The following is an 11,405-nucleotide window of genomic DNA, read 5'->3' as shown; positions in this document are numbered from 1 at the left end:
TGATAGTACATACACATATTGTTATAGTTACTAATTATACATATATTTCTCCATTCATATGTTTTCAACTTCAATTTAATTTATACCAGATAACACGACAATTATGATAGATAAAAAATGATGTATCACAAATCTGAAAATTGTATAGAACATCCGCTTGGTATATTGTGCAACTGTGCAGAATACCAGAATGTAATTAAGAAATTTATATCTTATGGCATTGGCACACGAAACCAATTATTGTCGAAGGTAAACATCGGTGAGTAAAACTGAAACTACATGCATTATATTTTATAATAAACATAAATATTTTAATGTGATCGATTTATCCTAGAACCAATTGCTTCCGCAGAAGTATTATGGATAAACAACCATATGGAAGTAAACAAAGATATATCTAAACCTATAATTCAGTATTTTGAAAAAAAGACGAATATTAATGCAAGTAATATAGACAAAATATGGATACCTGTGTCATTAGATACAATCTCCTTAAAGTCTGTAAAATTAACTTGGAAATTGTGGTAAATAATCAAGATACCTATTTTAAGAATTTTAAATATATTAAATAAATTCTGAATATTATACAATTAAAAAAAAATTTTAATTGACAAAAGAATTACGTTTAAACAAATTATTATCTTGTATTTCATTCTCTCACAAAATTTTATCATACAATAAATCTTTTTACACATTTTCTTTGCAACATAATCATTATAATTCTATTTTTTGCATGATGTGTGTATGTACGTGTGTATGTTTATACATGTATGTACATATGTATAAATATAATTGATCAAAACAAATTATCAAGTTTTGATAAATTTTTGCAACAATGCAATGCCTCTTAAAGTTTAAAAATGTACATCTCAACAATTAAGTAAAACAAATGACATAAAAATGGTCAAAGAATTTACTACAAATAGCATTTGTACTCTACCAAATCTGTAATCTAGAATTATTATCATACCTATCACCATTCTTTTATAAATATATAATAAAAATAATGTTTCTTAGCTATTATCATTTAACGACTATATACTTGGTTACTTTGAATATACAAGGAATTTGTATACGCGCGTATATTTAAAATGTTTGCTTTCAATTATAGTCCCTTAAAAATACTATTTATTTATTCCTTAGTAAACTTATAACTGATCAATCACCATATTAACGATCGAAAGTTTTATTTGTGCTCTAGCTTTTCTGGGAAGTCTATGCATGTAGGGTGCAAGTTTGCTCAAGAAGTATTTAACTTCACTTCTAATAGGAAAAATTGTTCTTCGCATTGTTCCTGACACTTTTTTACGCTGTACTGGCTTCTCTTGCTTGGGAGTCAAGCATTCTACTTCTTCAAAGTCTTGATAAAACTGTTCCTCTTTCACATTAGCTGCTTCCTCATCCAATACTTCCAATGAATGTGGTAAAACAACTTCTTCGTGCACTTCCAATTCATCAGCAGTCATTTTAACTTCTGTTTCTTCTGGTGAGATCGCCAGAAATTCAACTAAGTTTTTTTCTGCATCCTGATTAGTCTGTTTTATTACAGGCAATGTAACTGATGCTTGTTCATTTTTTACCCATACTTGCTGTCTTGTATCAATTTCATTAGAGGTAGTAGGAATATGAGTAATCTTTGTCCTAGTCTGTTTCTTATTAATTTTTACTGTTTTCTGTTGTTCTTGTTCAGGAAGATTGATTTTAATTAATAAACCTGGAGGAATGCTGGACAAACTGTTCACTGGTATAGGAGCACCTAAATTCGATATGTCACCAGTAAACGGTAAGATTACTTTCTTTATATTCCCTTGTATATTGTTTGTAATATTTGATGTAATATTGTTGGCTATTGTAATTGGTTGAAGCTGATCTGTAAATTGAATTTTCCAGTTAGCTGGAAGAGGCAACTTCCTTATCACTCGATTTTCTATATTATTAGGATCAGGTCTTGGAATGTTGATAAGTGTTGGCCTTTTAGACTTTCCACGTTTCTTAGCAAGAGGAGTAGGCTTATTATCTACCTTTGGTTTTTTACTAGATACTAAAGGTCTTATAAATCCTTGTCTCTTAACTCCTTTAGTCGTATTAGTACAATTTGATTCGTCTATAGTATCCTGTTCATCTTCAATTTGTTCTGTGGAATTGACAGAATTCAATTGTGACACATCTTTTATAGTTGGAACTGCATCACATGGACCTACTTTATGAAAACTTTGTCCTGTTTGAAAATGCTTGGAACATAGTACTAATTTTCGTATCTGGTTTGGTGACATCTTCAACAGATCTTCTCTACCTAGAAATTGACACCACCTTAAACACCTTCCAATCTCATAAGCAGGAAAAGGATGAAACTTATATCTCTCCACTTTGTTTCTAGGATCAGATCTTGATCTACCACACGCAGCACATGCTTGACTTTCTAAAACAGCTGGTGGTAAAGGATCTAATTTTTTTGGTTTCTCTGGAGAACCATATGGCTTTAAGTCTGATACAAATTCCATAATATATTGTTCAGATCCATCCAACTGATCCGAGTTGCGAATATTAGGTACAGCATTATCTACTAGTCTACTCTTGTAACCAGACATAAATTGAGAGTCATCAAAATGTTTCGAACAAATATAACAGAATAAAATTTCCTTTCTGGTTAATCTATAGTATGAATCAACGCCAACAAAATCAAGCCATTTCAAACAACGAAATTCTTCGCCAGGAAAATGATGGAAAGTTGCACCATCATAATCCAAACTTGGTGGATCTCGACGGGAACGACCGCACAGTACACACGTTATGTTGTATAAACTTTGTTTTGGATCATAAATTGAAGGTACAGCGGTACTATTTAATCTGTCGAAGTACTCATTTAAAAAATCTTTCTTATCGAAATGCTTGGAACAGACCATACGTTGAAGCAGCTGCTTTTTCGTAAGTTTGTACAAATCCTCGCGGCAGCAAAATTCCAACCACTTTCTGCATCGAGCCTCATCGTTAACGGGGAATCCAAAGAACATATACTCTTCTTCCCTGTTATTGGGATTCATACGTGAACGGCCGCACACAACACACGGGTGTGGCATTTTCTCAATTACTTTGTATTCCTGTGTTTTCGTCAAATGAAAAATATCATCTTGACATACACACAATGGGAGAGGTTATCTTCGAGTCAGAGAATTTTTCTGACAATCGTGACTGAGAAAGTTCTCATACTAATTAACCCTTAAATGATCTTCTCATAATCTTTCTGCACGCGATACGATTTTAGAATGTTCATGCAATAAAATTCAACGATACAATGTAATAACCCCTTCATTATTTTCGATACTCTGCATACATTAAATTTCCAATGTCCTCATGAAACACACTGTTTCTAGGAAAGATCGAAAAACTAAAATTTACTTTAAACACTTTTACTTCGAAAGTAAACTTGCAAGGTCACTTTCTTCACGCTTTATTGCACTTGTTGCGCTTTCTTTGCAATTTCGAGGAGGTTATGTTACTCGTCACAGCGTCTTTTTACCTAACCTTACGTAAAACGGGTGCCCAAGTTGGCAGTCCATGAGCTAACCTAACATTGTATTCAGTAGTAAACCATCTGTCAAAGTGGCTCAGTTGTGATAGAAAAAATACAGAATGGCAGAGAATTCTAATAATCCTTATGGTATTGATGGACCACACTTCAATGCCGATATGTACTTTCAAAAATTAATCAAAGTAAGCCTGTTATTCTTGTGTGATCCTATTTTATATCAATTTGACAGTACAAATTGGAATTGTTTTTTACTTTGACAGGAATGTACATTAAAACAAATCATGGACCATGAAACTGAAATTATAAAAAACACACAAACATTGCATTCGGATATGCAAACATTAGTGTATGAAAATTATAATAAATTTATATCTGCTACAGATACTATTAGGAAGGTAAACAATGCATATAATGTTTGTCGTGTAAACTATTTTATCTTATAAAAAGTATCTCTTTTTAATTTCTAGATGAAGACTGATTTTAAAGAAATGGAAGAGAGTATGGACCTGCTGGCAAAAAATATGGATAGTATCACATCCTTCTCTGAACAGATTTCATCAACATTGCAAGGCACTAGAAATCAAATTGCCAAATTATCTTCCGTCCATGCCCTTTTAAAAAAATTACAATTCCTATTTAAGTTACCTAGCAATTTGAAAGATAAGATGAATGAGGAAAATTATGCAGAGGTTGATATTTTCTTTTACAACACAAGATTAATTTTATAGTTGCATCGTTTTTTTAATTGGACCATGTTTCTTGTGATTCCTTCAGGCAGTGCAAGATTATATTCATGCACAGCGTGCATTAAATCAATATGGCAACATGCCATCCTTCCAAGGAATAGAGAAAGACTGTAAAGAAATTTTAGAGGAACTGAAGTCAAGATTAAGAAATCAATTTCACAAGAGGGATGCATCAACTAAGTCTCTGGCTGAAAATGTGAATCTGTTATTACAATTAAAAGAACCAGCTGATTCTTTATGTGATGAATTTTTAACACATGCAGATCAAAGGCTGACAGAGCAATTAGACAATTTAAAAGACATATGCGAAAATGATATTTCAGACTTTGTAGATATGGCTAGTTCTGGATTTCTTAGTGATCTGTGCCTTATTGTTGCATCTTACAATGATCTCTTTGTGAATAGAGAGCTAGTAGAAGACAATGACTTTTCTGATGATTTTGAAACAAAAGCCATCGCACGTTTGAATGATTTTATTATGAAGAACATGAAGAAATACTTTGATTTAATTAGCAAAAGAGTAGAAAACGTGGCTGATACAGCAGTCTTAGTTAGAGCCTTAGATAAATTTCATAGAAAAATACAAGCAATGAATATGTTGTGCAAAGAAACAGAGTTTGCAAGGTAGTAAACAATATCATTTTTAAACCAAATCTAAGTTTAAGACATTAAACATATTTCCTTAATTACCAGGACTGGCACAGACATTGTCATCAGTGCAGGCAGGAAACAATGTCGCAATCATTTAGACAATTTAAAGCAACACTTAAGCGAGTCGCTCGGAAAAGTCAGACAAATTGTGGCGACCAAAACTTACGAAAATCAAGAAGGTGGTCTAGCAGAAGTTATACCCTTTCTTATCATGTCCATCATAAAGAAAGTTAAAGGAGTTCTCCAAGATCTATTGGTCCATATTTTACCATTATTATTCCTCAACTCCAACACACTATTTCAACAAGCAACTGACTAAAACTCTATTTCAGGTGTTCCTACAACCAGACTTGTCATTCAGTTTAAAAACACAGTTCCTCCAAAACTTCTGCGTGGATGAAGTGAGGGAAGGATTGGTAGTAGGCTTTCTCCACCACTTAGTGGCAACAGCAAGTGGATTCTGTACTGGATCCGACATCCCCAAATGTCCACCAACCCTTTTACTCTTACTGAGTAAAATGTGCATAGAATATAAAGAGAATAACATCAAATACTTGGTAGGCTACAGCAAATAAGGTTCAATAAATGATGACAAACTTACTCAACAGAACCTAACATCTCATATTCTAATCTCAGCTCACGACAACCGACAAGCTGCTGAACATAGAGCAGTACACATGCTCGGGGAACGTGATTACGTCTGACACAGAGCTATGCAAGGAGTTCCAGGAAGCTGCTCAGAATTTATTAAATTATTACGTTCGTATTGAAGGCTTAGCGGTGTCGCGATTGATAAGGAAATCGGTGGAGACGAGGGATTGGTTGCACACGATCGAGCCGAGAACAGTGAGGCCCGTGATGAAGAGGATAGTGGAAGACGTTACGGTAATCGATTCACAAGTTGCCTTTCTATTCGGCGATTCGGATGGCCAGGTGGACAGGAGCAGCGACAGCAGCAGGAAGACCCAAAGGTACAGGACTAACAAAACAAATCATCGTTCAATCTCGGTTAAATCCTGAACTTAATTCCCAGCGTAAGCGTGTCGAGACACCACTACAGGTCCAGTTGGTCATCCTACACGCCCAGCCACATAGAGTCCTCGTTGGTGAACAAAATCCATAAACTGTTCTCCCCGCGGATCGAGATCTTCTCGTCGGTGCAATTCAACAAGGCCTCCATTCTCACCGGGATCATCAAGATCAGTTTAAAGGTGAAATACTTTTAGCAGACAGAGTACCGGGTAATAGAGACAGGTGCTGTCGGCCGGCCACAATGATAAAATGGCACGGTCATTATCCACTTTGCGCGCGAGCGAGGATAACTTCGTTCTCTCGGCGTCGCATACTACGCAACACGCCCTGACCACCACGCTACCGAGAATTCATCGTCGGCTCGTTGATAACGATATAACCTTTCCGATATTTATAGACATTCCTGGAATGCATCAGATTACGGACGTTCAGCAAATATGGCCTGCAGCAGATCCAGGTCGACACCCATTACCTGCAGCTGTACTTGTGGAGATTCGTCTCTGACGAGAAGTAAGTCCCATTTTCCGAAAGACTATTGACAACTAAATTTCCACCCTGCGCGTTGAAGCTCATGTTTAAATGAGATTTCTAGTAACAAACGGATAACCATTCTACGTTTAAATGGTTCTTGCTCCCTTCAACAAATTTCAACGAGACAGTTCGCAGGGGATGAAACTGATCAATTGAAATTTTCGTTTCAAGTGTCGTAAACTGCCTGCTGGACGAAATACTGGGAAGCGCTGTGCACAGATGCTTGGAGCCGAACTTAATGGACCCGAGCGTGGTCGACATTATTTGCGACGGAGGACGAATAGCGGAGTGAAGATGATCTCGAGTGTTATACAAGTCACACGTTGTACAGTCTTTTCTAGTATACACACATTGTTCTGACCTGTTATTTCTGTAAATAAGTAAATAGCATCGCATAACACCGAGCATGTTTTTTCGTATTTTTGATACGCGAAGCGCTGTGTACATTCCATGAATAAATCTAATGGCGAAGACCCGTGCCGGACCTCGCTCCTTCGGTCCTAATTCATTTCTCTGTCCTTTTATTCGTTTCTTAAAGCGATCGCCCACGCAGTTTTCGAGCCTCAACACGCCTCTGGCAGCAGCGCCGAAGCGCTAACACGCGACAGCGTGTCGAGCGACGCTCGATTCTCTTCCCTTCCCCGTTTCATTTCTTTCGTCTCCTTTCATTCGTTCCTCCCCTCCACCTTAGCACCGGATAAAATAAACTCATCAAAGTCTTAGTACGCTATAAGAAGCCAGGGTCAAATGATTCTAATAAGTCTTAATTCTCAGCCACATTCTGCACTTTCGAACGTTATTATCGCGTAAATCTCATCGATTTCCACGCGAGCCCCTCGAGCAGCTTCACGGGCAAACATTTCGCTCGTTTCTCAAATATCCAACGTCCTCGCGCCGAGTAAATATTAATGAAATCATGGCTGCTCGGTCAGTTAACTCGATCAACAGCAATAGAGTTTGTAATACGATGATTGGAACAATGAGGAATTGAAGATTGAAAACAGAAGAAAGATCTAATGCGATTATGTAATTTTAAGTAGATATTCTCGGCTATGCTCGATTCAATTCTCTTATCTGTTATTCAATTGAATTATGCAATGTTCCGTTGTATGTGCGGCGGTGTTGGTTATCGGATCGGATCGTCGTTGTTCGCCCTCGACGAAAATTCGTTTTACACACGGGTTCCCGCGGTACGCGGCGCACGAATGCGCGAAGAACAAAATGGGACAAGAGCTTATAACGTATATGGGGTTCTGCCGTACCCCCTTGGCAGTGGCTCGAGTTAATTCGAACTTCCTCTCGTTGGATGAGATTCATTCTCCGAGTATCCGGCGTGGGCCTACGCACAGCATTCTACCCAATTTAATAAACTCTTCTAAATTACTCGGGCCGGGGCCGTGGCCGTTCCCTCGTTCAATCATGAATTTCCCTGGAAATCCACGGAAAATCCGCCGAGTTTCCCTCGGACTGAATTAAATCGCGTCTTCAGCCGAGTCGACGGCCTTAACAGTAGAACTACCGAGCAGTCCGATTGCATAACACGTTTTTTCGTGTATAAACTACGATAATTCAGTCGTTAAGATTTCGATTTGTTTTTAGAATGCACGCTGGTGAACCAATTGATTAAACTGCACGCAACTTCACATTTAACCTTACTTATTTTATTAATTCGTATTAATATCCCAGTATCAGTAATTTATTTTAGTATACGTTCAATTATCTCGTTTTTATTAGTATCTTTTTTGAAAATTTCAAAGGAGAAATCTAAACCTTGATCTGTTTAGTAGTTCCAATGTAAAAAAATGTACGTTTCTGTTCGTTTTCCTTAAGAACCACCAGACAATGCCACCGAAAAGGCCTTCTGTTCCCATTTATGTAGATAAAACGTATATCCCTCGTTCGACCGCGAACCGATATCATTGCCATAACAGTCGCGCGACACTCGTGATCACAGAAAACACCTGTGCACGTGTGTGACTTCCGCGCCACGCGAGAAACAGTGTGCTCCTGAAATTTATGTTCATTATAGCGTGAACTGCCACGATACGAACGTTTATTACTCGAGAAATTAAAGAAGTGTGTGACTGTATCATTGCTGTGCTTGGAACAATTTCGAAGATCATCAATGAAGATCCACGTTTCGCCGCGTTGGAACTTTAAGGAGAAACCAACAGCGAACCCTAACGAACATATGGTTCGACTGCCCATCAAAATAGTGTAAATTCGGAACACCAAGTTTCTCCTTTGAAAAGAGATCTTGTTCCCCAACTGGACAATCAATTTTCCATCGAATCGACTAAAGTGTTACACGTTCAACGACCGTATTTTCTAAAACGAATCCAATCCGTTCAAAGTACTCCGAAGTGAAAAACACCTAATCGCCGATGGCAATTGCGTCCAAATGAAACAGTTGCCGTCCAATTGGCCCGGAATAAGTTTCCTCCTGGCGATTCACAAAGGTCCGAGCCAAACGGAAGCGGGAACGAATTCCATTGTGCGTCTCGCGAGGCGCGCGATGTAAACGAACGATGGAATTGGATTGAAGAATGCCTCGCCGGATAAACCGGGGAATACAGATGAATAGGAATTGACGCGTCTTCTACGGTTAACAGGTTGAGGTCTCGGGGGAGGGTCCCCTGGTGTATCGTCCTAATCGATGCACAATGGATCGCCAGCGATGGCAGTAACGGGGATTGTATCTTAATAAAAAGGTGGTGCGTGGCGGCGACCATTGCCTCTCTCGACGGAGGAACGCGAGGAAAAAATAAAAGAATATCGGTAAAATGGGCCCGCATGAGAAAATCGGACCGCGGACACGGATCCGAAATGCACGGGGGTTCGGACGATTATCGTGAAATTGACCACGTTCATTGCGTGCGGAGCGCATACGGGCGCGCACCGCGTGGCACGCCATTAGCCCTGGTACGGTCTTCAATCTATCTACGCGCTTGAAATATTGTTCAAATAAATGGGCACGCACAGGCTAGTCACGATCCCCTTGTGCCGTTTTTCAATTTCAAGTGTGCTTAACCCTTCGCGGACAAAGACTCTTCGAAACAGAAAATCTTCAACGTATGAAGCTAAATTATACATCAATTGCTTAATTAACCCCTTGTCCTATGATTTCTTTCACAACTCTGCTTGATAAATCTACGATATCACTAATGATTTAGTGAAAAAAGAAAAGAATTCGTTGTTTATTCTGCGTCTACGTGTATTCTAAAGGTTAAAGATTGATATTAAATAACATTTCATTTGTATGAAAAATAAGTAAATAACATTCAGTCTCGTTGAATTCGATTGAAAATATTCATCGCGAGTCTGACTCGACATTATAGGAGGAGGGGTTAATGGAAAAAAAGGAAACTAGGGCGACATTGTTTCCGAGTGTACCACCCCTCCTAACTCTTAGGGGATAGGATAAGTATGAACGGTGACCGAAAATGTTAGCGGAAGCTGATGATTCATCCGAGGATGAACACGTTGTTTGGTTTGGGAAACGTGTTTGAGAAACTTAGGAGATTTCTAGGTTTGTGGGATCGAGTCAGTTTTGTAAATAAGATAAATGGCTCTACGACTAGTTGTTTCTTTTGTGTTGGAAACTGGAAATGAATGTTCTGTGCTGATGGTTTCAATGATTATTAATGACTAATTTCATTTCATTAGTCGCTCTTGGTGAAATATCGTAGGGATATTTTGTAATGGGTACTTTATTTGATATTTTATCTTCCTCAAGGAACATTTCAAATTAATTTCAGGATAAATCACAATGACCATATGAATTATAGCTATTTTAATTATTTACTTTAAATTTTCTCTTTCTATCCATAAAAAACTTCATTCATAAAGAGATTAATATATTATTCAGAATTTCCATATAACGTAGAATTCTTTTGAAATATTTAAAAAATTTGAGCGCAATTTTACCCGAATACTGTAACGTTATTTTTATTTTCGCAGGTAAGAGAAATGTAACAATCGACTCTTGGAAGACATTTTGACTTGTGACCATAACAGTCGGCGGGAAAATGACGCGCCCGCTGTTACGTTCGCAAATTAGGTTATCTTCACGACAGATGTCTCACCGTATAGAACAGCATCGATGAATCGAACGAGTAATCAAGAATATTTAATAAATGAATAATACATGTCTTCGATTACGATGACTATGAGAAACTTGACGAATGACCGATGCCAGACGAGATAAGGAAAACCGTTGGTCAAGAGGTAACGTCAACGGAAAATTTGAACTTTGGCCCGGTCGAGGCGTATATATCTCGCTTTGAATTTCGTGAAACTCAGTCTACCGTCAATTGTCGAGGGCGGAAGAACCCTCGGCGAAATTGCCTCGACACTTTTCAATTGCTGGCCCGTGTGCTAAGTAGTAGTACCGTAGGCGATCAGTTAGAAATTCACCTCGGCACGATTACTTTCCACGCGGGGACGCAAAGACTACGGTGGATATCAGGGGCGAGCTAGTCCCTCATAACTTTCCCATTCTCGAGTTTCATATTCGTTTCTTTGAGAAGTTTCTACTTGTTCGATATTTTAAAGAGAATAATTGAATTGCGTATGAAAATTTGCTACTTACGAATCCTTGGACGACCGATCAACAATGGCCAGTACCAGGGAAGGTCCGCTCGCGCCAACGAACAATTTCGAAAAGAAATCTCTACTTCGATCGTCGACCAACCTGTTTCCCATTGCGCAAATTCGATCGAGCTCGTTATTATTGTCACTTTTATCGAATCACTGGAATATTATTCGACCTATTGCCCTTATAAAATCAAATTTTAACGGGGAGATTAACGATACCGGAGCGGGAAGACACTACACTGAAAATCTAACTTTCAAACCGGAAATGGGATCTCTGGACCAATCAGCTTCGAGAACGCTTCATCGAGCAAGCCCGCGAT

General features: G+C 38.2%; 3 protein-coding genes across 3 annotated transcripts; 2 read left to right on the top strand and 1 right to left on the bottom strand.

Annotated features, from left to right (window-relative positions):
* The first annotated feature begins 115 nt into the window (after nucleotides 1–115).
* On the top strand, nucleotides 116–635 carry LOC143175192 (uncharacterized). The gene is made up of 2 exons (XM_076373034.1): nucleotides 116–259; nucleotides 335–635. Exons 1-2 carry the CDS (start codon nucleotides 118–120, stop codon nucleotides 526–528), a joined length of 336 nt encoding a protein of 111 aa, XP_076229149.1. The 5' UTR covers nucleotides 116–117; the 3' UTR covers nucleotides 529–635.
* On the bottom strand, nucleotides 620–3,451 carry LOC116431568 (uncharacterized). The gene has a single exon (XM_031987198.2). It carries the CDS (start codon nucleotides 3,075–3,077, stop codon nucleotides 1,149–1,151), a length of 1,929 nt encoding a protein of 642 aa, XP_031843058.1. The 5' UTR covers nucleotides 3,078–3,451; the 3' UTR covers nucleotides 620–1,148.
* Nucleotides 3,452–3,543: 92 nt separating this feature from the next.
* On the top strand, nucleotides 3,544–6,894 carry Vps51 (vacuolar protein sorting 51). The gene is made up of 10 exons (XM_031987197.2): nucleotides 3,544–3,711; nucleotides 3,790–3,924; nucleotides 3,997–4,218; nucleotides 4,304–4,899; nucleotides 4,969–5,182; nucleotides 5,259–5,483; nucleotides 5,563–5,897; nucleotides 5,960–6,137; nucleotides 6,356–6,468; nucleotides 6,661–6,894. Exons 1-10 carry the CDS (start codon nucleotides 3,631–3,633, stop codon nucleotides 6,779–6,781), a joined length of 2,220 nt encoding a protein of 739 aa, XP_031843057.1. The 5' UTR covers nucleotides 3,544–3,630; the 3' UTR covers nucleotides 6,782–6,894.
* Nucleotides 6,895–11,405: the final 4,511 nt, after the last annotated feature.

This window comes from Nomia melanderi, chromosome 13 (assembly GCF_051020985.1).
Source record: "Nomia melanderi isolate GNS246 chromosome 13, iyNomMela1, whole genome shotgun sequence".
NCBI lineage: Eukaryota > Metazoa > Arthropoda > Insecta > Hymenoptera > Halictidae > Nomia > Nomia melanderi.
The sequence above is the reverse complement of the archived record's forward strand: the minus strand, read 5'-3'. Positions and strand labels throughout refer to the sequence as shown.